The sequence below is a fragment of the Lonchura striata genome, chromosome 8 (assembly GCF_050655825.1).
Source record: "Lonchura striata isolate lonStrDom1 chromosome 8, ASM5065582v1, whole genome shotgun sequence".
NCBI lineage: Eukaryota > Metazoa > Chordata > Aves > Passeriformes > Estrildidae > Lonchura > Lonchura striata.
The window spans coordinates 425,259-453,168 of record NC_140710.1 but is presented as its reverse complement, the minus strand read 5'-3'; the positions used below and the strand labels follow the sequence as shown (position 1 = coordinate 453,168).

At 45.6% G+C, this 27,910-nt stretch overlaps 1 protein-coding gene and 1 long non-coding RNA gene across 7 annotated transcripts in view; one reads left to right on the top strand and one right to left on the bottom strand.

The window, feature by feature from the left end:
- Positions 1-14,337, bottom strand: part of LOC146766713 (uncharacterized) — a 45,766-nt gene extending 31,429 nt beyond the window's left edge. The window contains exon 1 of the long non-coding RNA XR_014956976.1: positions 14,184-14,337. This is a non-coding gene — a long non-coding RNA (uncharacterized LOC146766713). The remainder of the gene's footprint in view (positions 1-14,183) is intronic.
- Positions 14,338-14,688: 351 nt separating this feature from the next.
- Positions 14,689-27,493, top strand: LHX8 (LIM homeobox 8). Of its 6 annotated transcripts, none has more exons than XM_085586064.1 (9): positions 14,733-14,872; positions 16,618-16,678; positions 17,003-17,161; positions 19,854-19,975; positions 21,498-21,718; positions 22,247-22,350; positions 24,841-24,936; positions 25,989-26,172; positions 26,893-27,493. In XM_085586064.1, exons 3-9 carry the CDS (start codon positions 17,078-17,080, stop codon positions 26,967-26,969), a joined length of 888 nt encoding a protein of 295 aa, XP_085442190.1. In that variant the 5' UTR covers positions 14,733-14,872; positions 16,618-16,678; positions 17,003-17,077; the 3' UTR covers positions 26,970-27,493. The 6 variants fall into 6 exon arrangements, with proteins under 6 accessions (XP_085442191.1, XP_085442190.1, XP_085442188.1 ...); XM_085586062.1 differs by having other exon boundaries at positions 16,618-16,779; XM_085586063.1 differs by lacking the exon at positions 14,733-14,872 and adding an exon at positions 16,124-16,163 and having other exon boundaries at positions 16,618-16,779.
- Positions 27,494-27,910: the final 417 nt, after the last annotated feature.

The following is a 27,910-nucleotide window of genomic DNA, read 5'->3' as shown; positions in this document are numbered from 1 at the left end:
TTTGGCATTGGGGTAGGCTGCCCAGAGAGACTGTGAAGATACTCATTGTCATTTGTTTTGAGAGGAAAAATATTAAATAGATCTCATGGTTCAGATTAAGAAAAGTAATTAATATCCATTTTCAGATTGGGTGTGTAACTCATAGCCAGCCACCTAGCCTGGATTTTAACTCTCTCATCTGGGGGAAGCATGAATAAGTAATAAACGTGTCATTAAATTATCAAAAAATATGTCCAGAGAGTTAATCAAAATGGGGTATTCTCAGAGAAGTGCAGTAGGAAACAAGGATATGTTGAATAAATACCTATACATGATAAATGAGTAAGTCAGATTTTCTTGTAAATTCCTCATATCACAAGTCATTAAATAATTTTGATTGGAAGGAACCTTAGAAAATGATCTCTGGACTTCAGTGCAGGGACACTTTGAAAGCAGATCAGGTTTGAATGTCTCCAAAGATGGCAGCAGCCACTACACTATTTACCTTCACTGCTCAGTCTTTCCAACAGAGCACCTGTGTCAACCTCTGTGACCCACAGTTAGAGGAAACGTCAGCAATAAACCAAACAAGAGGTAAACACACATCCTCATTAACAACCATCATAAGCTGCTGAGCAGCCAGCCCCTGTGTGAGGGAACCAGAGGGGCACACTGAGAGCACCTCAGCCTCTCAGCAAGTGGCTCTGGGGGACTTGGCTGCTACCACAGCAACCATGCTGGACCCCAGTGTAGAACAAACCAGGATGAGCCATGTCACCTTTCTACTTCTTACACACCCTCAAACAATGCATCAAGACATACCAAAAATCTTTTCAGAGTTCAGAATCAACCTATCTCCCAAACTGCTCAAACAGTTGCCATAAGTCTATCACATTTACTTTGCTTAATTCAAATGACCCCAAATAATCGGAAATAAGATAACAGGTAACCAAAACATGTAGAAGAGTTTTCAATGTGGTGATCATCTATATTTTCATGGTTAAGAAAACTAGATCCATGTTTTTATTAGAACACAGTATAGAAAAGAAAATGACATTTCCCAAATATCAAAAAGTATATATGTCATTGTTCTACAGATATATAATATAATTCAATTTCTAAATTATCATTGCCTTCCTATGACTACTTAGCACTTCAGCTGTCTTCCTTTACCCATCTACCTCTCCAAATGAATTCTGTCTTTCACTAAGCAACAGTTCAGGCACAATAAACCGATATTTGTTTGAGTGTGCTATCCCTACAGGTATCAGTTCACATTAACACTTCTGAAGTTAGGTTTGTATATAGCACAGTTTACAGCACTACCAAGGTAATCAATTTTAAATGTTGAAATAAAACAACATTTTTTAAATCTTAGTTCTCCATTCAGCTCAGTAATTAATAGCTTCATTAACTATATCAAGACACTCATTTTTTCACCACCATTAAAATCATACAAGTCCTGAACATCAGTGGAGGCTCTGGGTGGGGGCACATGGGAGGTAGGAATGCATCTCATACCAAGAGCAGCAGCATTCTTCCTCCTCTGGACCAGACAGCAATGTATTCCACTGTGCTGCTATTCAGCCACTGCCAGCTCATTTTAAGTTCCTTATTCTCAGTGCATATTCAAGAAAGAATAAAAAGGCCATAAGAGAAGGAAATTTTTGCTGCTCATGTATTTGAAGACTACAACCATAACAGACATCAAGCCACCTATCATCAAGGCCAGGACACCCTCGACAGTAGTCATTCCTCTCTGTAAGGAAAAATCAGCAATGATATGTGATGATGGAAGGCATTGCCTTCCTCAAGGGCCAATTTAGCACAGCGGGAGAAAAGTAGCTCAGGCAATATGCATCTCAAAGCAGAAAGAAAAATTAAGGCAGGAAGAGGAAGACTGGCTCTTTGGAAAGAAGAGTAAAGGATGAAAGCAGTAGCACTAACTGTGGGAAGGATAACCACGAAAAGGGCAGCAGATAAAGTGGAGAAAATTTAGTCCTTGGAGATTTTCAGTGTATAGGATACCTGGACTGAGAAAACTGGGGCATCACAAGCAGGGTTGGAGCTTAGACAAGTGCAAGTTTACAAGAACAGCTGTTTCTTTGTTCAGCTGCTTTCTACCAAAAAGTAAAAATCCTTTTAGAAGCCAATACCTGCATGTCAGGTATATTGCAGCAGACTTGCAGAGCTGTGGCTCTCACTGAGCACTGACTTTATCACTCAAATGTGAATGCCTTGCTAGGGTGAATAAACAGGAGCTGCTTCTGGCCCAGCATGTTTGTCCCCAAACCCAGCCCAGATGAGGCTGTCTCCCTGGTTGTCCATCCACCCTTCTGACCCGTGTTTGGTGCAACCTCTTCCACACAGGGCAACCTCTTTCTTGCCAAGGCAGAGTTCTGAAGGTGGTGCCCAGCTAACAAGAGCATGCTCACACCACAGCACCCGTGTGTATCCACAGCACCACGTGCTGCTGGGGTGGCACCGTGCTAGCAGACCCCAATCCTCTAGGACCCCAGGCAAGTCATTAATCTCCCTACACCTCTGTTTCTACCTCTATTAAATTTTACTGACTTACCTTACATAGATGAGAAGAATTATTAAAATAGCATATTAAAAGTTGTGTCCCTTCACTGCTGTCTGCTGCCAAACCCATGGAACTGTATCATAAACAATTTACAAGCCATATTAGTGCCTGTTATTTGAATAAAGTATTTGTTGAATGAGCATTATCTTTTGACCTCTAATTTGTAACATCAAGTTACAACTTCTGCTTAAATGTGCATCGTAAACAAAAACTCAGTAGTGGTAGGGTAAAGGAGCAACAAAGCCTTGTACAAATTAAATATGATCATTTGAAGTTGATGTATGTAACACAAAATTTTTCACCTATTGTGATCTCTCCTTCAACCAAAAAATTTCATAAACTGAAAGTTTTTCCAAGTTTCTGTGGATTTAGGCGGTCCATTTGAAAATGGACTTCCACCTGTCCTGTAGGCAAAGGACACAGAACAGAGACAAGTCCATTTTTCCAGTCTCACAGGAAATTTTGTCTTGGTGGTCCACTAAATTCCATATATTGAGGGACAATACTGAAATATTTTCAGTGTGAAGAGGACTCTAGTCTAGGGCAAACATTAACTCCCTTGCTGTCTGTCCCCATGATTTTTGTGATCAATTATATATATCCTCATCTTAGTTTTAAGCTATTCTTAGTTTATTTCATTTGCGACATTTCTAAGCCCTTTTCTGATAATCATTTTATTCCCGTCTTCATTTTGTTTGGCAACAGCTGAACTGGCAGCAAGCCCAAAGCCTGGTAAATGACAAATCACTACCAGATGAAACTGTGAGTTTTACACAGAGCATGTCCTCTAGCCATGGAATACTTTTGAGGCCTAATAAAAATTACCAAACTGACTGAGAAGCCAAGTTCAAGCTTTACATGAAGGCCTGCCACTAACAAAAAAACAGAATAATTCTCCAAGCAGTGAAACTAGTGATTGGGCTAATGAAGCCCCTGCAAAGCTGAAGAACCAGAAGCAGAGATAGAAATGCAAATCCTTAGCAGGGCCCCCAGGCAGGGTTTTTCACTTGCTGCCTCACAGGAGAAGGAAAGACCCTCTGTTCCCCGAGAAAGAAGGCAGTCACAAACCAAAATGATCCACAAGAAGCTCTAATCCCCCTCCCACCCTCCATGTCTGAGTTGCAGCTCTGTGCCAGGTTACCTCCCTGCGGAGCAGCTCAGCACTGAGCCAACACGGGCACAGAGAGATCCCCAGCAATCCAGCACTTGGGCCAGAGAGGAAAGCAACACTGGACAGAATTACTGCTGTTAATGTATGACAAATCCTTCCCTGCAGACTGTATCCCCTCAGAGAGTCAGCAAAGTGGGCTGAAGTTAGGATTGGGAAACAGGATGTTTCTCCTGGGTACCCTTCAAGCAGGCCAATACTGTCTTTTTCCCAGGAGTCCTCCCTGCAGTCTTGCAAACCCAGCACTGAAGCCACAAGGCACAGAATGTGAATGCTTTCCTCAACCTCATTTCATCCTTCCCAGGTTGACACCACAGGACATCACCTTTTGTTACCCAAAATTACCAGACAAGAACTGAGGAAAGCCACCTTGAAAAAATGTTTCCCTGTCTTTTGCTGGGTAGATGTTTTTAGTCAAGGGTTTGGCACTCACGGTACCCTTACAGGTCATGTAGAGGGGATCACTGCTTACTCTAGTTGTATAGACACAGAGGCCTGAATTTCTGTCAGTAGTAATTTTGCAGTAGATATAGAATGGTACAGTGGATGTAAACAACACTGTTCTGAGTCACATAACATAGACTGGATAGCACCTGGCTGTAGACATAGCCAAAAGATGCAAAGTGAAGCCAAGTCCTGAACACCCCTGAGGTGCACCCTTCCCAAATTGTCATAATGGATGATATATCCATGCAATTAATGTTGCAAAGTAACATCAGAGGGGAGGGAAAACACTCAGTAAAAAGCGTTGTTTGGCTATAATCCTGTGTACCTGGATGTCACACGACAACACAAATTCCCCATAGCCTCTCCCCTGGGCTCCCATGGAAAAGGCCCCTGCTGCACCCAGCTGTAAAACCTTGGCAGTACCCACGGCCCCCAAGAACACAGGCCAGGGGACCCCAGCACTGCCGCTGCAGAAAGCTGGAAGGTGAAGGTGAGAGGAGCCTCAAAGGGTTAAGTCCAGACAATACTTTCCTGTCCTGGGGGCATCAGACACAGTCTGGGAGAGGCCTGTCAGCCTTCATTGGCCACAGGTAATGGTATAGGGTAATTTCTCCTGATAATGTCACTGGAAGAGGAAATCCTGCAGACTAAACTCATTAAAGTCTGAGGGGAGCACTGTGAGGGGCTCTTTCTGCAGGAAGAAGCACTGTAGCCTGGGTTTGTCTGAATGGGAGAGCATCTCTTTCAGCGTATGGTTGGAAAGCTCTCAGGGATTTCAAATACCCTTCTTTGGCTATGTCAGTCTTAAAGTCCAAGTTTCCACTTTGAAGTCAAAACACATCCTTCCTTTCAAAATGCAGCCCCCCAGGGGGAAACAAAAATACCAAAGGGAGATGGTAGATTGGTGTCAAGAGCCAGTAATTTAGAGACATTTGCATGACTGTCATTCATTTGCACTCTTATATCAAGCAAGCAAATAAATAAGATACTGTATTGCTGTGAGTACTTGTTCCAGAGGCTGTTAAGGCTTTGAATCAAGACTGATAATGCCTTGAGCTGCTGAAGAGCAGCATCATCTGCCAAAAAAAAGCACTGTTATCCCTGCAAGGCACCTGAGGTATACACAGGATTCAGCACCTATCTCTCCCCTCCTCTGTGCTTCCTCAGGTCTGTACCAAATCCCTTGTGGAACAGGCAGGAGGGGGCACCATGACACAGGGCTGTCCATGGGGTGAGAAGCCAGTGCCCACAGGGAACCCATGGCATGGGCGGCCCTGCCAGCCCTGCAGCCACCAGCTGTTTTGACCCCAACAGACTGCACACACTGGGTGTTCAACACTTTGGCCCACACCTGCTCTCTTACCTTGACGTGTTGACCTCCACATTGGCAACAGATTTGAGAAAATGTGAATTTCCTTCTCTTCTGAGAAGCACTGCGGGACAACTTATCTACTCAGCTCAAGAGAAAACTGCCCTTGACTTCAGAAGCAAGGCAGCCTGATCCCTGATCTTTTGTAGGAGAATATTTTGACAGTAACAGATGAAATTATCTAAAGCTAGAATGATACTGTTGGTATCTTAATCTGATAATCCCTCCAGAAGCAATTACCCTGAAAATATCTGATAAAATTTCTCAGTGTGTGTCTCCACTGTGGCAGTGCAGGCACAGCCCAGCTGGCAGGCAGCTCTGACCTGGCCGTGCGCCGAGGCAGTGATGCCTGGGGACAGTGTCCTGCTCACAATCCTCTCCTGCATCGGCACAGCCATCCCACCCCTTCCTCCACAGCACAACTGGTTTCCACACCTCTTGAGAAACATGGGACTTGATACAGGCAAAATTCAGTTAACCGGTTGGAGAATTTCAGCTTCATCTCAACACAGAAAAAATAATTGTGACTTTCACCAGCACCAGTCAGAAAGTTTCTGATGGACAAGTACCTTAAAAATCAGATTGCCACAAGTGAAACAATTTAGGGAAGCAATCACTTTTACAGAATGTTAAGCTTCCTCCAGTATCCCATTTGTAGAGGAAGATATTATACCCCAAACTGCATCTATGATTCTTCCAATGCTTTCCTAAAATAATTGTTTTTATTTGGGAACTTAAATGGAAGGAGGCATACATATGCACTGCAAAATATATTTGAATCATCACTTCTATGCACTAAGCTGGTCTAATTCTGTTTCTTTCTTCATTCCTGACCATGGACTTGAAAGCCTTTTGCATCAGATCCAAGAGCTTGTACTTTCACCCAGATATTACCTCACACCTAAAATGAGAGAAAGAGCATTGTAAACAGACAAATCCTGCACCAATGTGACCCATGAGCACTCAGTATAGAAGGACAGTCCTTCAGGTGATCCTGAAGGAGGTGAGAGCTGTTCTCTCTGCTGGACCAAGCTGGAAGGAGACTCCTGGCACACCATGAGGTGTACCTGGCTAAAGACTGACACAAATCCCAAAGAATGCATTTTGTGGGAGCAGATGACCTCAACAGAGCTTCAAAATTATGAACTTTTTGTTGGCAGAAGGTGTTGAACTGTTCTCTGAAAGTAAGGCAGAAGGAATATCTTGCCTCATCCCCTGTGAGAAAATGAGAGATGTTGTGGCCAATGAAACCCCAAAGAGGCACTTGAAGAGCAAGCTGCCCTATCTTTACTACTCTTGGTATCAAAAGGCAACTGGCGCTTACACACAGTGAGTAAAAGCAAGTTCATTTGTCAAATCAAACTGGGGAAAACATACCTGGTTCTTAATTTTCTCTTACAGTAAAACCAGAGTTTCTACAAACCCTGAAAGACAGCAGATGTAGAAAGAAGGGATGCTTCAGCTGCACCAAGGAGAACTCTTTAGTGATATGAACTTCAGAGAAATGAGGACCCAGGAATGTACTTAATATGATTTATTAAAATTGACCTTGAAAATAAATTATATTTCTCTTATATACCTTATTTAAAACATGGGGTTTTTTCTACTCAAATAAAACTGTTTCTGTATTTGAGGTCTTAATTATATAATTAGTAACAACAACAAATTAAAAGGAATTAATCCCATTCTGATTTATTTTCCTTGCAGTGTTAAATAAGAGATACACAAAACACAATTAAGTAATTTTAAGTCTTCTCTTTAAATCCTAATCAGAAATTGCCACATCTAGATAAAGACAAACTGAAACAACAGCTCATTTGTTATGAGCTGAGAAGTGTGTAAGTGCACAGTCCCCACTGACTCCAAGATAAATACTTCCACTGCTCCTTAGTGTTTCTGGCTAAAAAGTTGCTCAACAATTTCAGTGCAAAAATTACTACACAGAATCTACTGCTTGGAATAATTAGTGCAAAAAAACCTTTAACTACAGTGTACAATATGCAGACAGATATTAGCCTGAGGATGGGGAAGGTCTGACACTTGCTAAAATAAAGACAGGAATGGTTTGTAGACTTGCTTTGATATCTCCCTTATGTTATGTACTGACATTTCTGCACACACCTCGCCCCCAGGCAGCCTGCTTTGTTCTTTTTTAAGCATCCAGATAGAACCCAGACTTATGTCTCTAGCTAAGGCTCACACACGGCCAGGGAAAGTTCAGACACGAGGCCCACAGACTCCATTTGAGGGTCCAAGCACTCTCTCAGCTGACAGCAGGCACAGAGATTGAGCTGCGGTGAGCAGAGGCTGCGCAGCGGGGCTGGGGCACGGTGCCCGGCCCTGCCACAGCCAGGGCTGCTGGCTGCGCTCGCACGGGCACTGCCACAGCGCTGCAGCACCAGCAGGAACACGCGAAAGGTGTGTGCGCACGTCCCCGGTGCACTGGTGACACCTGAGCTGCTGGCAATGTCACTGCACCAGAGGATAGACCCTCGCATTTCTTCCCAACCCATATACCATATCACGAGCATGTGACAAGTAGAGGGCCAAGAGTTAATGGCCCTTTTTGGGTGTTCTAAATTAGCCCCCCTGTGCACACACAGAGACGCTAACTACCTGCCCACGGATGTACACATGTCCCATAAATGCCCATTGACATTCATGGGGTAAGTCCTCGCACAGAAGTTGGTAACCCTGGCACAAATCAGAAAATAAATACAACATGAAGCAGATGATTTGTTGGATGGTTCAGTTGCTCTCCCACCACTTTAATGCAGTTTGTGGGTCCTCTGTCTCATCTCATTTTTCTCCAAGTGGTGCCCAGACTTCTCCCCTGCATGGGTGGATGAACCTCTCCCCTGAAGATGGCAAATGTGACCCTGCACTCTTGGGCTGCTCCTAAAATCTGATGAGAGCCAGGGTTTGCAAGTGTGTGCAGCACAAATGAGAAGTTCAAGAAAGGAAATCAACATAGCTGTTGATTTTCAGGTAGCCTGAGCACCAGAGAGAAAGTTTGTTCCCCTGGAATGCACCAAAGATACAATACTAACCACAAATTCTCCACATGGCAAAAAACAGCATAAATTAAACACTGCAGACATAGCTCTTAACTATTCCCAGGGCAGCAGGCAATGAGGAAGGTACCTCATCTGTCAGTTTGGCAAGCATATCAGTGAACTGTTTCCCTCAAGAAGTGTCATCATAGACCACACCAATTACCCTCTTACTGCAGGGATGAGCCCTAACTAGTGCCTCTGTCTGCTCCAGTAAATGTATTTGTGGTTAGACGGGCACTGCACATTTGACATTTTCATTTCTCTGCTGCACCAATCAACAATCTTAACCTACATTCACTATTCATTCAATATGGGAAGGAGTCCTTCACTACACCAACACCTTCTCTGGTCTTTAGATGTAATTGCTGTCTGGTCAGACTCCATTCTTCTTGTATATATCATCTAGTCATACATACCATAGCTGAATAGGACATTCATGGCCTCTAGCACTGAATAGAATCCATATGTTCTCCTCTTGTATCCCTGCAGTGATTTAGCATTCTGAAATACTTCCTATAGGATCATTCATATCCCATTTTACACCAACATTCAGACATAAAGCAGCATCATGAGAACATAGGGAACAATCAAACACTAGTATGAAAATCCCTCAAAACACTGGTATGAACTGCAATGAAGACAGGATAAATGTAATTTCCATTTCTGAACTACGATTTTGTCTCACCAGAAAGTGCATGTTTCTGCAGTAAAAGTAGAAATATAGCAAGAAACATTGTAGAATATAAATAGTAAACAAGGAAGATAGGGGCCATGTCCCCCACTCTGCTTGCAGCCCCCCAGGAGGCAAAACCAGACAGACCCTGATGACCTTTGTCACAGCTGCTGCTCTGACAAGCACAAAGCTGGCAAGCATTCATGGGAGTTGTCTTTCCACTTGCCCTGGGCTCCATACACTGGGAGACTTTCAGTGGACAAGAGCATGGCAATGTAAGGGCTTCACTTTTGTGGAAGTGACAAAAAACGCTGAGCATGGACCCATTGCATACTTTGTTTTGTAAATCTGCCTCTCAGTGTCACCAGGGGCTGATTGAAGGGGATGTGTTTGGATATTTACAATAGACCAGTAGACTCTCTATTATAGCCTGTATAACCCTGATGGCAAGTAATTGTTTCACTGAATTCTAAGTTTTCTTTCATCCATCAAACTTTCTTTCCCTGAGACTTGATGAAATAATTCTTCTCCTGCTCAAGCACCAGCATTAGGATTGGTACCAAGGAATAGCAAAACATCAAACAATGTAGTGCTACTGCATACAAGCCTTTTTTTTAGGTAATCAGCCAGAGGTAACTCGTCTCAACAAGTGTTCCTTGTATATATCAAAACAAACAGTTGCTTTCAAAATTAGTGGTTCCTTCTGTCACTCTCTTGTCCTTCTACAATCTCAAGCTAAAGCAACAAACAGAAGATTATCTTAGATGACCAGTAAAAAAACTCATTTTCTGTCAACTTTTGTTGTGGATTATAGAGTATCTAGAGTGCATAATGAGAGCACAGCATCTCCTGGGCCCCAAAAATGTGATGAGTAGTTTTGTGTAGACCAGTGGGGTGAACAAGACTGTGTTGTTAACATGCTGCTTAAGTAATCAGCCTCTTCAGTTACACCTTTTTTTTTATTTATTTATTTTTTTACATATGCTCAGTACAACTTATCCTTGATGTGCTTCAAAAGCAAAGATATGATAGGTGGGGTGCTGCTGACTGCAGCAGGAATAGGGCTGGATCCAGATTTCCATAATTATAACCAAGGTACCACAAAACAATGATTTTTTGCACAGCCACCATGTGCTCATAGATGAAAGATGTATTTAAAACCCTGACCAGTGTCTTTTTCTGTGTGAACAGGTTAATTAAACTCAGAAAACAGCTCAAACCAAGCAGGTTAACAGATGTAGTTGTGTTAAACTTAACACGACATTTTCCCCATTTTGTCACCTGCCCAAAAGCACTGGAATTCTTTCAGGCACTAAACTGAATAAAAGATATCTGAGCAAAAACATAAACTGTTCAGGTACTTCATTCTCCTGCAGATCAACATCACTCTGGCACCAGCTAAAATTTCCCCACTCAGTTCTGTGTCAGTCAAGAGTTAATGTTGTCATACCAGTTTAAAAATTATAAGCACCAAGAATAATAATGTTCCTCATTTCTACTTAGAACACCGCACTTCTTGCTACTTAAAACCTGCAGTCTCTGCACTTTCCAAATAAATGTATTTTATTTCAGAGTACTAAAGTAGCACTTTGTAAACAGCAGTTACATAACTGTAAATCTTGATTTACTTGTAGGCACATGCAAACATTTCATCAATTGCAGCCTGTGGCCAGCAAACAAGAATCTCGCTTCTGGAGGCTCTCTGTGGTTTTCAGACCTGGTATGAATTAATCACCTTTCTTTCGTTATCTCCCTTTCCAATTTGCCCATTTACTAAACAAAAGAGCTTAGCTCGCTAGTCCCAAATGTGCTCGATTTTTAACAGATATTTTCACTTTAATACAGACACAATACTGTATAAAGACGCAGTCACAAATTGGCTGGGGAAGAATTTGAAAGATGGATCTACCCTGAAACTCTGTTTTTTTCTCTGAAAAGCATTTGCTGTTCTGTGGGGAAGGAAGCTGTAATTCCTCACAATGGTGGCTGCCTGTGCCCCCTCGGCGGGGGCTGACACCCAGCAGCGTGCCTCGGAGCCCAAGGCAGCCTCCTCCGAGGCGACTTGCAGCCGGCGCTGCCCGGCTACCCCTCGTCTTTGCCAAATCCAGGGCCGGCTCGAGTCCCTCCTCTCGGGGACAATCGCCAGTGGGGCCAGGAGCAGGCTGCGGCCGGGTTTGTCCTCCCGGGCGCCGCGGCTGCCCGCCCGCTCTGCCCGGCACAGCCCAGGTGCGCATCGAGCCGCTCCCGCAACCGCGGCAGGTCCCGCACGCCGCGGAGATCGCGCTCAGCTGGACACACGGAGCGCGCCGCCGTCGGGCGCGACTCCGGACCCACCGGGAAAGGGTTCCGCAGGGAGGCTGGGAGAGTACAGGGCTTCCACAACACCTGCGCCGGCCCCGGAGCAGCCTCCCCCCCTTCCCCGGGCCGCGCGGTGTCCTGCGGGTCAAGCTGCAGAACGGGCAGACGGGTGGCACTGACCCCAGCCGGGTGCGGCTCCGGCGGAGGGACCCTCGGAACAGCTGGACAGCCTGCGAGGAGCAGAGATAACTCCTAGGGAAGCTCTCCTACTGCCGCACCCCTCGGGTGTTTCCCAAAGGCCGTCCGGGGAGGGCCTTCCGTACGGAGGACAGCCGAAGGAGCCGAAAACCTTCCGAGCCTACTGCGGCGCCCGGGCCCCGGCCTCCCTCGCACGGGCTATCCCTCCTGGCGGCCCGGGTCTCCTCCAGAGAGTGATTATTCATCGCATGAACAGAAGCGAAAGGAATAAGGCAGGCACACCCGATGTCTTTCGGGCCCTCACCGATACCCGGACGTCCTTACAATGTTGTGCCTGTGTATATATAAACAACCCGCCATGGTTTCCAGTTTGTCTTTGCCTTCCATTATGTTAGGGGCAAAATGCTTTTTCATAATCTGATCGCTGGCCTAATTTCCTCTGTCCCCAGCACTTTCCCTGAGTGACAGCATGACACAATTAGCATAGAGGCTTAAAAAGTCAACTTGTACATCAAGTGTTCACCGCGATTTCAGGAATGCAGGGATGCAACACTTGATTTGAACAGGCATGGCTTTCATCCAGATAGTATGTCCAGAGTGCAGCGACCAAGAGTTGAAATAAAAGAAGATCCACACTGGTATGTTGAAACTACTCCCTGCACTTCTGGTCGCAGTCAAGGGCCAGCGCTCTAAAAACATGCAGGGCTGCATCTCACTGATTCCTTTCTTGCTATCTGTCTCCCTGCCCCAGACCCCTCTTGAAGGGAAGGAAAAAAAAAAGTTTTAAAAAAATTTGGAAATTGCATCATGTTCTTGGTCTTGGTAGGGGAACCCCAGACTCAGGAATACAGTTTCCTTTTCTTGATCTTGCCACTCACGACTAAGCAACAGAGAACTCTAGGCTAGAAGAGCCGTGAACAAAAGCTACTGTCTGCAGCCCTGAAAGATCCTAGACCCGCAAACCGGAGACAGACAGCCCGACCCAAGGAAAGTGCATTGTATTGATTTGGTAAACGAGTGACTGGTAAGAGACTGGGTTCGTTTCCTTCCCGTTAAATCAGCCCAGAGTCAATTATTCAGGGCTAGTCCAAACCCTGCATCTTTTACCACTGGCTGGGATCAGTGGGAGTGCAAACTCACAGAGCAAGCCTGAGGGCGCTGGCTCGGTTCTTTCTTCCACAGCCCACAGAGGCTCCACAGCCCAAGACACGGTGATCTACAGATGAAAAACCTCTGGATACTTGCAGGTGTACAAACACCCAAGTAGTGCAAAGAGATGTTTGAGACAACAGAGGGGAGCTTCCGGGGAAGAGTCTTGTCCCGAGGGTTTCGGGCTTCCCTCTCTGAGCCGTCCCGCCTCTCCGAGTTCTCCTGCCAGCAGCTTCTGGGGGGACATGGGGCGGCGCTCCGCTCAGAGAACGGTGCTTCCCCACGGTCCCCCCAGTCCTGCGACGCGCCCGTCCCGCCGGCAGCGCGGAGGGACCCGCCGGGCGGGCGCTGGGATGCATGGCTCGGGCACCGACAGCGCCATGCCCAGCGGGACCGGCCGGGGCTGGGCACCCGGTTTACCGTGGCCCTGGCCTCGGTGCCCGTTTTTTGTAAGCTGACCACAGTGGCGGTATTAATTTCTTACAGAACTTGTTTTAACGGGAGAACCGATGTCGCTGAAGAAGACTCCAGGGAGAAGCACCCAGCTGCATGCACTTGCAGCACGGTGCAGTCTCTGATGAAGGAGTCCATGTGCCAACACCTCTCGTTAAAACAGCCCTAATTCTCCGCGTTCAGTATTTTCTTCGTGCTGTAGCGTATCGTCAAATATTTAAGAGATCTTTCCTATGTGCTATGTGGTCAGCGCAACCACTTACAAAGGACCTGGTATAACTCCTGAGAGAGGGGAAGCAGAACCAGATACAGACCCCGTCGGAGGGTTCCGCTGGAGTCCCTCGCTCTTCTCCACTCTCAGCCTCAGCAGGATCAGACCAGGGCCACCCTGCCCACCGCCGGCAGTTTCCCCTTCCCTCCCGTCTCTGCCGAGCCCGCGACGACCCGCCGAGGGGTCCTACCCGGCGCCCCAAAGGGGGACACATCCTCCGATGTGCACAGAGATGGTAGTGAAAGACCAGGGTGCGCAATAGTCGGGAATTCTCTAGAGCCTGCGGGTCTGCCCGTTTCCATCTCTTCAGAAAACGATACAGGAAATATTCACTAAAATACCGAGGGCGTGTAATTTAAGCTATGAAGTTTAGACTGGACTTCGGAGAGATGAGTGATAAAGGTGCACGGCCCAAAGTGTACCCCGGATAACCAAGCCCATATACTTCCCACGTCCTCCCCGTACACGTTATCGCGTTTCTGACCGCTTCTCAGAAATAACGCCTCGTTCCAATTAGCTCGGCAAAACCGCTCACCTCTTGAGAAGCCACTCCGGCCATAACAATAGCCCAGATCTGCTGACGGACTGTTCTCTGGGCGTGTTTTCCTCCTGACTCCCCGAACCTCCCGCGCCCCGGGCTGGCCGACCCAGTCTGCGACTCCGCGCAGCCATCGTAGAGGGCCCTGGGTGAGCCCCGCCAAGCACCGCACCCCGCAGCGCGTCCCCTGCCCCGCCTCTGCTGAGACCCTCGCGCTGCGCGGAGCTGCCCCGAAGCCTCGGGGCGGGCGGAGAGCCCGGGCGGCCAGTGCAGCCGCGCCCGCTCGTCACCTGGCGGAGCCGGCTCCGGACACGGTACGAAACATGGAGATCTCTCTCACGCTGGTTTTCCTCCGAACATCGCAGTATGAATTACCGCTGCTTGTAATCGCCGATCGCTGCGGGAAACAACGCGCAGACTGACTTTGTTGACTCCTACCGCTGTATTTCCAGAGAGAAAAGGCGCATAGGAAGGGGCTTGTTCCATAGAAATCTAACCTGCAGCCCTTCTCGGAGCGCGCACCAACCACATTAATTATCTCGTTGAAGGCGCAGGAAAAGCAAAGACGATCAACAGCCCTGACACTGCTCCCGGCCGTGCCCGATCCGCCGCGCCCGAGCTCACCACGGGCTCTCATCACGGTGGCCTGGCCCCGCCGCAACGCAGCCCTCGGAGCCCCCCGCCAGGTGCTCATTTTCTGTCGTGCTACCTGAGACAGACAACAGTTGTGCTGTCGTGCTTCTGTCGGTCACGGATGGGGAGATCCGCGTGGGGGGCAGGATGGGGGCTCGGCAGGATCCGCGCTGGTCCTGCTCCGAGCCGAACGCTCCGCTCCACCCCGCCGCGACCCGCGGGGCCGCCCGAGCACTCGGCCGCTGGCACCCCGACCTGCACTGCTGCGGACAGGGAGCAGAGCCCAAGGGGGACCCTGCTGCAGGGGCCTCTAGAGCGCGAGGTGCTGTTACCGGACGCTCTGTGGGGCCGCAGCCCGTCGCCTGCGGGGCGGGTGCTCGGGCTGGATCGGGGGCTGCATTTGGGTCGGTGTTTGAGCGAGCACACCCCGGGTCCTCGGGGGAGACGCCAGAAAGCCGACTCCGGGTCAGCACAGGTGTTGGTCAGGGCTGGGCCAGGGGCCGGCATTGTCCGTGGTCCCTGCCTGCGCCCGGTGCTCTGGACGCCGGGCCGGGCGTCAGTCGCGCTGCGCCGAGCCACGTCACGGCCATCGCAAACCCCAAAGCCCTGCTTGCCTCGCTGAGGCAGTGGTGTCAGGGACAGCGAACTGGATGTCAACGAGATTCTGCCCACGGTTAGATCGATTAAAACCGCTGGACGAACGAATAATTGATGGGACGTCCCGGCTGTACCGGGATTCGGCACAGCCGAGTTACGGTTCCGCAAGATCGGGTCCCAGAATTTGAAACAACGATCATCTTTTTTAGAGGGAGAACAGTACGGGGCTTATCCCTCCACACAGCTCCTCAAACGCAGAATTCCCTTTTATCAAATCCATCATGTTTATAAAAGTAGGGGCAATTCTCTCAGGTCACTTTACTGAGGCTCAACAGTACGTCCTGCATCCGTGGTGAGGCGAGGCTGAACCACAGAGGTGAGGGGAAATATGGAAACTAAACAACGAGTTTAATTAAAAGCAGCTGACTGGTTAAACATGTGGCTAGAAGCAAATACACGGTTATTTATCTCACCTGCAAAGGACAAGCTACTGCTTTATTCTCCTCTAATATTCCGAGAGCACCCCGATGGTTCTTGGTGTGAGGGAACTCTGCGGACAAAACTTGTGATCGTGGAGAAAGGGTGCCCGTAACCCACAACCTCTCTAAGGAGAGATGACGTCTGGTTCTGCAGGTAGTGAGGGCCAGTCGGCCTCCGCACCCTCTGTTCGCGGTGCCACCGGGACACCGGTGTTAATCAGCAGCAGCTGTGGGAGCTTGGAGCCGGAGGAGTGCTTCTACTGCTCAGGTCCTTCTATTTTAGCCAAATGAGAAAGGTTTTATTATGGGAGGTGCAAGCAGGAGGTGAGGTAGTGAGACAGATGGAGGAGCTGTGAGTTTAAACTACCGGATTCGCTTGGGGTTTGGGATTTAGGTGTGTGGGAAAATAGCTCACACTGGCTCTTGCTTTCCTCCGTGTTTGTTTTCTTCGCTGATAGGGAGATGTAACTGGAACGTGCGCTTAGACTGGGGTGGTGGGGGGAAGCTGTGGCAAAAGATTAAGAGAAGTGAGGGGGTTCTCAGGGGGGTTGTTTTTTCTTGTTGTTGATGTTAGGGGGGTTCCGTTCCTCCTCCCCTCACTAAATCCGCACGGGCTCGCTAGTGGAGATTACGGCCCCGCCGCGCTGGAAGGCGGGTTCTGTGCAGGAGGTGAGGCCAGCGGGGCAGGTCCACCCACTTGAAAACAAAACTTTTTCCTGCAGGCGCTGAGAGCAGAGACCGGCGCGGGGTCCCCGGAGCCGGCTCGCCGCCCGCCGGGGGCTGGTATGTGGTAGGGCAGGGCCATGTATTGGAAGAGTGACACGATGTTCGTCTGCAGGCTGGAGGACAAGGACTTGCCCGCGCTCGGGGGCCCGGCCGAGAAGGTGCGCGGGCGGGGGGGCGGCGCGGCTCGGGCGCCTGGCGCAGCCCGGCGGGTCTGGTGGCCTCGGCCGTGGCGCTCCCGCCGCGTCTCGCGGACACCGCGGCCGCCACCAGAGTCCTGGTGAGAGCTGGCGGGACCCACGGGCGTCGGTGGGCCAGACCGGGCCGGCGCGGAGCTCCTGAGCGTGGCGGGGTGCTGACCGTAGTCTCCCCGCGCTCCCGCAGGCCAGCCCCGCAGCAGCTGACGAAGACTCCTGCTCTTCCTCCGCTGCCCTGTCGCCCTCCTCATCGCCGCGGTCCATGGCCTCAGGCTCGGGCTGCGCCCCCGGCAAGTGCGTGTGCAGCAGCTGCGGCCTGGAGATTGTGGACAAGTACCTGCTCAAGGTAAGGGCGCCCGAGCCGGAGCCCACTTCGTCTGGTGACTTCCCCTGCCGCTGAAGCCGGGGGGCGGCCCGCTTAGGCAGAGCCTACCCGGGTCGCCGGTAGTGTTCGGAGAGCTTCGGGGAACCGGGCCCCGTGGGCTCCGAGGGTACAGCCCTACGGGTCGTCCTATCGCTACGGTTCAACCCTCCCCGGACAACGCGGAGCTGCCACGGACAAGGGAGTGCCGAGTCCCAGTGTGCTTGTTCGCGGTGTTGGGGCCAGAGAGGGGACCCTAGCTGCTGTCGGTGTTTCGGGTGACGCTGTTCGTGCTGAGCTGCGTGCTCCTGACGCACCGGGAGAAGCGGGAAAGAGAATGGAACGAGGGGTCCCGGCGGCGGCGCGACCAGCATTTTACTGAAGTAGGTCTGGGGGGAACGTCGTGAGTCTCAAAGCCAAAATTGCCTCTTGAGAAATGGCATAAGTTATTCCTGCAAAAGGTGATTAACGTATTTGAAGAAAACTAGCTGCGTGCGTGCAGAGCTGTTCTCTTGTCTTAGAAATCAGAACCGAGTAAGATAATTTAAAAACAAACAAAACCAAGTGGCTTTAAACATGAAGTGTTATTGCGGGGGGAGGGGTGAGGGGAAAGTTTGTTTGCCTTTTGTATTATAGCCGTTAAAATTATTCTAGGTCAGATTTTTGCCGACTTTCCTTTCAAATGTGAGAATTACGATCACTGCAGAAGACGGTTGATTCCATCAACTTTAAACAAAGTTGTATAGTTGCGAAGTGATAGCGGGTGACACCCCTGGAAGCACATATGTGGTGTTAATAAATCATCCGGTTAAGATCTTGGTTGAGCTGAGGAGGTTTAACGAAATTGCCTGTAGGGGCTAGTGTTCCCTTAAAATGGGGCTGGCGCAGGACCTGCCGCGCATCCCTGGTTCGGATGACCCCGTCCCCCTTGCAGTAGCCTGGGCTGGCACAGAACAGGCGGGTGGACAAGGAACAAAACTGACTTGAACTCGATTTCAGTTCTGTTAGCTCCCGTGACGTTTTGGCAACTCATGTATAGTTTACTGATCACTGCTGACTCCTATCTGAACAGGATAACGGGACTTGGAGCAAAAGACTTCTAAATTATTTAGCCTTGAGTTTAAATTAGCTGTTACTGCTTCTTTTATAAGCAGAGAGGAATCGATGCCGATATGCTACTGTACAACAGCAGCACACCTTTCAACTTTATCCCTGTCAATTGACAAGTAAGAACACGGACAAATGACATTAAATGGGACAACCACGGAAGCTGCTGAGTCCCGTTCTTCAGAAGAGCATTGATCTCTGAAGAAGAGGTAGCTGGCTCTGAGTGGCTGGGATGTCAGCTCACGTTGCGCAGAGCTGCGTGCTGGGGCTTGGTGCGGACCTAGAGATGCCCAGGGAGCCTTGGCACAGCAGCACTGGCTGCAGGGCAGGCTCAGTCTGGCTCAGCGCTGCCCCTCCACTCTGCGGCCTTTCTGACAGATGGCTGCAGGGTGAGTTTGGTGACAGCTATTAACTACTATCAACAGCTTCGTATATTGGGGTGTCAACTTGTCAGCACGTGGGAAGGTGGCTGCCAACAAGGATAAGGGTTAGGAAAGCATTGGGCAAACTGCAATATTACAGCCTGAAGAATGACTGAAATGGGTGATCCCAGCGTGGGTGTCGGTGTCCATGCCTTGCCTCCTCTGAGGTTTGTCTGGCCATGCTCTGATGAAAGGCATATTCCAGATTACCTCAAATCTGCTTTTCCATAGGGAATATATGGGCTGATGAGAAATTGGCTCAGTGGGAAAAAAAAATCTAAACTTAAGCATTCTTTGGTTTTCAGAATTCCTCCTATACAGTATAGGATTATCTGGAGGGTTATTATTTAATTTTTGTGGTCACTGGGAGTATTTGGTTATCAAATGATTAATTTAGGTGATGCACAATGTCTGTGTAATTAATACTTCCTTTTATAGGAAATCAGAAATGAAAATAATTGCTCTCATTTTATTTATTTTATATGCCCCAAAATTATATGTATGTTTTCAAAAATGCTGATTTCTACCTCATTCCATTACTATGTTTAGTTCTGCTATGGACATATTAAAGAAATATTGAACTTGCTATTAAAACACCTGCTGCTGTTTTGAAACTCAGATGCCATTCACCAATTCTGCTTTAACAGAAATGTGACAAATGGAGGAGTGGTTCATGGTGTGTTTCTGTTTGACAGACCATTTTCCCCTTCAATACTCATGTTTTAAAATTTGAAAAATCTTGACAACATTCGGTTTTTGTTAGGAATTTATGAAGACTAGGAAATAGAAGTGTGTAAGTTAGTTGCTTCCCAAGGTCACAAAAGGCCAAAACTTGCTCTCTTAGTCTAGTGCTATGAGAAGAGAACTGGGCATGAAACACCTGCATAGAACTTGTATCTCTTGCTTCTGCTTCTACTGCTTTTAATTACAAACCCATGAAAGTTTATTCTGAAGACTCAAATCAAACTAGTTTACCTTCAATATACATGTAATTCTGTAGGGAAAATGTCTTTCATTCAAGATAATTCTTCTGTGAATCACGGTGCATAAAACTTTTGATCAATTCTGAAGAAAAAAAATTTGTATATATAAAATGCAATATTGGTAGTACAGGTATTGAGGGGTGGTTTTTTGTTGGGTTTTTGCAGGTAAATGACCTCTGCTGGCATGTGCGTTGCCTCTCATGCAGCGTTTGCAGAACATCCCTGGGAAGGCACACCAGCTGCTACATCAAAGATAAAGATATCTTCTGCAAACTTGATTATTTCAGGTATATCATCCAAGAATGTAATTTATCAGATAACTTTTTATACTTGCTTGTTGCTTTTCACTTCAGCCACAACTGAAATCCACTTGAGGCTCTTTCTTTTTCATTTACTAGGTTTATTTTTGGCAGTTTAAACTCTGACTTTTCTTGAGGAGAGACTTGGAGAACCCTATATATGTGTAATGTGACTGCTGCTCTCCAACCTGCCCTTCCCCTGTTGCACATAGCTGCTGTATTTATACCATCATTTACATTACATGCACCGAGGGGAAAAAATGTCAAGAGTCCCTACCACAGTGTGGTTGTAAAGCCATTGTACATGTAAAGAACCATCCTTGGATAATGCTGAGTGAGAATGCAATGTAAAATTGAAATTATCTGTTTGGAGTAGCGCTTCACTGGTGTGGGGCTTAAGGCATCACAAGGAGCTACATAATCAACCCAGAATAAATCTCATTATATTTAAAATAAGCTTTCAGCAGTTATACCTTTCTGAGATCAGTTTGATTTAGAATGTGACGGTTTCAAAATTATAGGCTAATCTTGCAAGGGAGAGAATATTATTTATGTTGGCAATGTAGTATCCAGGATGCAAAGTCCCTGATCCAGAAAGCAGCAAAAATTGCTGCTGTTAATTTTGATGCAATTGCTAGTACTTCTCTAGTTGATTGCTAGACCAAACTATTTCTGGGATTCTCAGCTGTGCAGTGAATAGATTGCACCCAGCTAGTCAAGTTTGACACAGAGTGGGAGGGGGCAAGCTGAATGCTGTAAACTTCTGAAAAAAACTAAATTTTGTGGACTTGAAAAAAATTTTGGTCTGCAAAGATCTTCGGGACAAATTCTTACCTAAATAATAAACATATTTTGGTGGCTACTTTCCTCTTCAAATATAAATTTTCTAGTGTAATAATGCAGACTTTTTAGTTTATTTAAAAATCATAATGTTATGTGAATTGAGGAAATAACTATGAAGATGCAGGTTTTCCCCTGTCTGCTGAAGATGCTGAAAGATTAGTAAAGGGATAATCTAGTTAAATATGTTAGTTCAGACTACCACTAGAGTAATGTGAAATGCATTTTAAAAATTGGAAGAATTTTGAACAGTCCACTATTTCCATCTTTCAGCTTTTGAAAAATAGAATTTTTAACAGTATGCTGTTTCCATCTTTCAGCTTTTAAGAGTAAAAATCTTTATAAAAGGAATGATGAGAAGCTATGAATTCATGTAGCAGTCAAAATGCTTCAGTTTTGCTCTTTGCCTTCTGAAAATACTAACCTCTGTATTTCAGTAGTGTCTTGCCTTAAGGTATTATATAGAAAATTGCTGGGGATTTTCTTTGGGGTAATTGGGGATTTTTTGGTTTTTTGTTGTTTTTGTTTGGTTTGGGTTTTTTTGCAGTGCCAATGCAGTCATGCCGTGGGCTCTAGCTGCGCTGCCACAACCCGCTCAGCTCTAATCCTGCCGGAGCTTGGCTTTGCCCGGGTGGGTGTCTCAGTCTCCCCGCTGCCGTTCTCGTTGCAGGCGCTACGGCACCCGCTGCTCCCGCTGCGGGCGGCACATCCACTCCACCGACTGGGTGCGGCGGGCTAAAGGGAACGTGTACCACCTGGCCTGCTTCGCGTGCTTCTCCTGCAAGAGACAGCTCTCCACTGGAGAGGAGTTTGCTTTGGTCGAGGAGAAAGTCCTTTGCAGAGTCCATTACGACTGCATGTTGGACAATTTGAAAAGAGAAGTTGAAAATGGTACCATGCTGCTTGCATTAAGATCTATGTTTGTGGTTCAGATTTAATTAAATTATTGGGGTTTACTTCATTTTCCATACTGGGAGATAATTGGCTGGTTTTACTAAGACTGGAAGTACAGGTACTTGAGTCAAAGTAATGGTAAATTATTTCACATTCAGGGGATTTTTGGTTTTGCTGCTTTGGATTAGGTTGGTGGGGTTGGTTTGTTTGTTTTTGGGGATTATTTATTTGGTTGTTGTTTTTTTAGTCTGCAGAACTTGTTTTGTATCTTAAAGAAAAGAAAGTAACAGCATATCCTGTTGATAAAATATCATGTTAGATTTATTTCTTCCCTTACTTGCAAGGGAACTGTTTCGGGCATAATGTTTTATGATGCTAGATCAATGGAGTTTTGAATAGATTTGGGTTTTTTTAAGCTGAAATTCAGTTGATCAACTGCTGCTCATTATTGCTGGAGAACAGTCTGACTTAAAACATCATTGTGAATGTTTAGAAGGCAGTGTTGTTTTCTTTTTAATGTTTCAGGAAATGGGATTAGTGTGGAAGGAGCATTACTAACAGAACAAGATGTTAATCATCCAAAACCAGCAAAAAGAGCTCGGACCAGCTTCACAGCAGATCAACTCCAGGTAGAGAATGTGCTAAAAAAGTGTGTAGCTCAGGGTAATGCAGGGTATGGATGCTGAACCAATATAAAATTTTATGCATACAGGGAGAAAGTTTATTAAATAGTTTAAAGCATTCAAGCTTTTCTATCAAGACACAGCATGTTTCTGGAAGTTTAACATGAAATAATACGCTTCAAGCTCTTTATTTCTCTGGAGGAAGGTCGGAATTCTGAAGAGTGTAAACAAAAGAGGTGGTTCTATTTTGATTGATGAAATCTATTTGATCAGGCATTTACACCACTAAGCATAATAAAAACAAAATCTTTTTTAGATTATGTAATGTGAAAAGTTGTACTAAAGATAGATACTCTGTGTGACTTCAAGACACTAATAGTATGGAAGTTGGAATTGTTGTAGTGCCAGTATCTCCCCCGCTTTCCGGGTTTCTTGTCTTTTTGTTGCCTTGACAAGAGTTTAACTCCTACTGAGACAGTCCAGAGCTATTTCAAAGTCTAGATAACCACTTAAATTGGCTTTCTAGGGAAAAACTCTAAGATAGGACCCCTGCCCCCAGTGAAAGAGGGGATCGTGAGACAAGATTTAGAGGTCTTAACCTGTAGTGAGAAGGAAGCTGTGACTTTCTACCTAATCCTGGCTGTACATTCTTGCCTTCAGTTTAACAGGTCTGTTAAATTTCTGGTCAAAATGTGGGTTTTGTTGGCCTGTCCTCTTATAGTCAAAGCAGTTGAGAAACTAATCTTGAGGTGTAATAACATGTGAAGTGTTAAAATGGTACTATAAAAACGGGCATGGAGCGGTTCAAAGATTGGGTTCCTATTAGAGTCATGACTGGAGCCAAGAAGTGGTGTTAACACAAAACAAGCACATAAGCAATAATCTAAACAGGTGCACAGGGCAAGGGCTCTAGACACTGAGCTTGAACTTCAGCAAAAGGGAACCACCCCCCCCTTCCCCCCCCCCCCCCCCCCGTCAGAAACTGAAAGGGAGATAAGATCAGCCATTAAGATGAGAACTGTATTCAGGACTTCTTCCCAGCTGCAGTCATTGAAACTCCCATGTCCCTTCTTTTCCTGTTTGAAGTAGATTGTAACATTTTAAAGTAGATTGTAGCATATTTTAGCAAGTGTTTGAGGTGTTATGGCGTCTTGTTATTCAATGATACTTTCTATCTGCTTGCTGCACCTTTGCACCTATCCCTCGCGGCTGCTATAAGACCTTACTTCCAACACGAGAAGCAGTGGGATAAGTGCACTGTCAGAGTGGCAGCACGTAATTACCTCACAAAGTACTTGTAGAAAAGAATGTCCACACTTTTTTAATTGTTTTGTTCTTTAGCACCTTCCAGGACCTAAAAGGGCTCCAAGAGAGCTGGAGAGGCAGTTTGGACAAGGGCCTGGAGGGACAGGACAAGGAGGAATGACTTCCACTGCCAGAAGGCAGGGCTGGATGGGATATTGGGCAGGAATTGTTCCCTGGTAGGGTGGGCAGGCCCTGGCACAGGTGTTCAGAGCAGCTGTGGCTGCCCCTGGATCCCTGGCAGTGCCCAAGACCAGGATGGACATTGGGGCTGGAGCAGCCTGGGACAGTGTGAGGTGTTCCTGCCATGGCATAGGGTTAGAACAAGGTGAGCTCTTAAGGTTCCTTCCAACCCAAACCAGTCTGTGATTCTATGAAAAACTGCAAAAGCAAAGCGTTTCTGAATGTGGAACGTAGTAGTCTGAATCTTCAAAGATGAAGCCAAGCAAAATTTGATGGGTCAAAATCCAAAAAAAAACAAAATAATGCTTTGAAATTACTAAAGATACCCTGCAGAAATCCATGAAGCCCTACTTTCATAAACAGGGCAAATCCTTAAAACCTATGAAAGTCTTCAGGATGCAGGCCAAATTGACATTTACTTCAGCAAAAAAAAAGGTGTAATTTATATCCTTAAGACAAGTGATGACTTCAATTTTCTGTCAAAAGATGAGTAACCAAGCTACCAGAATGGTTAGGTCAGCCACAATGGAGCCTCTGTTTCTGGGGTTGGTGAAAAGCAAAGGAAACACAGAAGATCAATTACTCCATATAACATAGGATGCTGATAGTGATTGACAAGTTCAGAGTGGTGGATCATGCTCTTTTTATGCTGTGGTCTGCTGCTATAGGTGTTTGTTGAGCATATTTGAGTTGCTTTGCAGTGAATTTTCTCCTACAGTTCTTTTAATGCAATCTTACAGAGGACTTCTTCCAGTTTTTACTACTGCCAAGCAGGATGGATTTCTCTAATTTCTGGTAAATGTCACAGCTCATTCAAGCATAGCATGGACTTGTACTTTGGCTTTGGGATTTTTTTTTAAATTTATTGGTTACTCTCTAAAGACTAGTGAGCACAAAAAAAAAAAAAAAAAATCCTGAAGACAGGCAAGGAGTAGTACCTTAGTCTAAGAAGACTGTCTAATGTGGCTTTCAACACAAATGCTCCTGCAATCTCATATCTTGCCTTTTCAGGTTATGCAAGCACAGTTTGCTCAGGACAACAATCCAGATGCACAAACACTTCAGAAACTGGCAGAAAGAACAGGCTTGAGTAGGCGGGTTATACAGGTAACAGTGTGAAGTTTGACTCACAGTCTGGTACTCATCCATTGGAAATGCTCAAGTGCAATTTTCTTTGAGGTTATTCTAACATGGAAAAAGGTCCTAATCTCTTTTAACTTTGAACAACATCCTTAGTCAGGAATAGGTCTAGAACAAGCATCATAATGTGGAAAACTTGCTGTATTCCTCTTGCACTTTGTGTGGAGGGATTAAGTCTTCTAAGAAGAAACTTCTCAGCCTAAACAGTATAGAAATTGGCATTAAGTTATTCCAAATACATATTAGACTGTAGTAGTCTGTTCTTAAGACCCGCACTCTTTTTGAAAGCATCTGTGGTATGACATTAGGACAAGTGTATATCTAGTCATTTGTTCTAGAGAGCAGAGTTAAAATATATACCTATTCCAACAAAAACTGAAGCACAAACTTGGAATCCTTGCTCAAAGATGTGTCTCAGCAAGCACGTGGATGCATTTTTATATGTAAATGTGATTTTAAAAATATAATAAAAAATATATTTATATGTTAATATAAATAAAAATAAATTTTGAGCTGCCTTGGCTCATTCTAGTCTGGAAGATTGACAGAGTGCTTTTATAGAAATGAGGAATCCGGCTGCTGCAATCCTTAAAAAAAAAAAAAAAAAAAAAGGAATCTTGTGTTCTTTTCCATGTGGAAAGGCCAAGTGGGTATTGTATGTGAAAGATGCTTTGCTGTCAGTAGTTCTAGGCAGGGAGAAGACTCTGTCTGGGATATGCTGGGTGGTGTGGTCCTAGTAGAGTGGGGCTGCAGGTGATGTTGCTTGGCCTGGGGGGACACCAGCCCTGGGAGATCCCAGCCCCTTACTGTGCCAGTCCCTGTCCTTGGTGGGCTGCTGGGTACTGAAGACGCATTCCTGACTTGACCACACGTGTAGGTATTTCTCCATTTGGACTGTCAGCATCGTATCAAAGGCCAAATTAACTATGCAAACTCAGCTTAAGATAAGCTCCAAGGTTGTTTTTGTGCTAGTGTTGAATGCAATCTGTCAATGTGATGTATGTTTCCCTCTTTTTCAGGTGTGGTTTCAGAATTGCAGAGCACGCCATAAGAAACATGTTAGTCCTAATCATTCATCTACTGCTCCTGTCACAGCAGTTCAGCCCTCCAGGTTGTCTCCACCCATGTTAGAAGAAATGGCATACTCTGCATATGTACCCCAGGATGGGACTATGCTCACTGCTCTGCACAGCTACATGGATGGTAGGTATAACAGCTTTGCTGTTTTTCTCCTCATAAAAACATTATCAGCTGTAGCAAGAACTGTTCACCAAGTTCTGATTAAAGAAATCTAATGGATATATCAGTACTGTATTTGCTATCTACACCTTATTAAGAAAGAAGTAGTCCTTCACTGCAGTAGCATGGCTGAAGATCTGAGTATGAAGACCACTATTCGTGCTTCTTCTAGACTATTAAAACAAGAATAAGAAATTAAATACTATTTAAACATCTACTTCACATATTTTAATAATACTTAATTGTAATGAAAACTGTTTGCCACCTGCTCCCTGGCTTTTGTCCCATGGACTTGTGAGTATGCTCAATCCAGCAAATTTTCTGAGAGCTTAAGAGTAACACACAATGGGAGGGAGGGGGAGAGCCTGGTGGTCAAAAATGTTTCAGTTTTTGTTTGTCTTATGACCCAGCAAGTCAACAACTTTGGCTCCTATTTGTGATTAGGAGGGACTGTGAAGGTTTTGGGAGAACCAGGCTGAGCCGCATTTGTGGCCTGAGCTTGTTTTCCTCCAGCAGTGATGTTAAGGGTGGCCTGTGGGTGGAGGAATGCAGATGCTGGGTTAGAAAAAACACAACATGCTGCAGGGTTGGGACAATGAATTGTTACTACCCAGTGGATTTACTGACTTTTAATCTTTTGCTACTTTCAATGAAGTTGACTGGTAAATGTTTCTGTTTTTGTAGCTCATTCACCTACAGCTCTTGGACTTCAGCCTTTGCTACCCCATTCAATGACACAACTGCCACTAAGTCACACCTAATTCCTTTCCGTCAGGGATCTAAACTATTAAAGATGTAACCTTAAGTCATAGTGTATTGAAAATATCATTGGAAAGATATTAATGTTAAGTTTTTATTTAACACGCCAAGCATTTTCAAGAAAATTTTTGCCCAGGTATGTACGTCTATTTAGCCTGCAAGACACTTTTATGGATTCTGCATAAGTAACTATTACATTGTTTACAAGCCTTATTAAACACCTGTTTGTATTGTCTGGAAGTAGTCTGCTCTAGTTATGTGTGTGTTAATTTATTTGTCATCAAAAGAGCACTTTGCCTAAAAGAAAGGACTGACAATTGTGCAAAATGTTTACAATTCTTTGTGAAATTGTAGTTTATCATTAGTTTGTATTTGTAAGTTATTGGTAAAAGTATTACCTGTATTTGAGTTGTATACAACCTATATGTTAAAGCTTATTTCTGTGAGTTTACAAAAATAAATTTTAGTTGCAAATATTTTCAAAAAGAACTGAATAAAGTTTCTGCTGTAGCATGCCAAGCAAAAATGTTGCTGTGTCTATGGCTCAACTGTGATCATTTGTCAAGTGCTTAAATTGAATCTTCAATTTTAAGAGAAGGTCCCTGGTATACTGAGGAACATTACACTGAAGTCCTTCAGGAGGGCTCATATCTATTTCCAGTGATAGTAAAAATCATTTAATGGACTTCTATGGGTCTTGAAACACTCCAAATATATGCTATACAAGTGGGTACATGCAAAGCAGTGCTTTTCTGAGGATGCACACTTTGGGGGAAGGAAACTGGGGATGTGTAGGACAGATTTTAAACTGTGACTTGGCAAGTGGAGAACCTGAAGTTACATCTGCTTTAATGTTTTGAATCTTTCTTACTTCAGCTTTTGTTTTCTTCCATGTTTTTATCTTGTTATTTTTTTACACAGGACAACAAATAAGAGGCAATAC

Excerpts from the sequence above, each read along its gene's own strand:
- LHX8 (XM_085586062.1), top strand. The coding sequence starts at position 16,699 with ATGTATTGGAAGAGTGACACGATGTTCGTCTGCAGGCTGGAGGACAAG. Across the intron at positions 16,780-17,002 it reads TCGGGGGCCCGGCCGAGAAG|GCCAGCCCCGCAGCAGCTGA; the intron begins GTGCGCGGGCGG and ends GCGCTCCCGCAG. Across the intron at positions 17,162-19,853 it reads TGGACAAGTACCTGCTCAAG|GTAAATGACCTCTGCTGGCA; the intron begins GTAAGGGCGCCC and ends GGGTTTTTGCAG.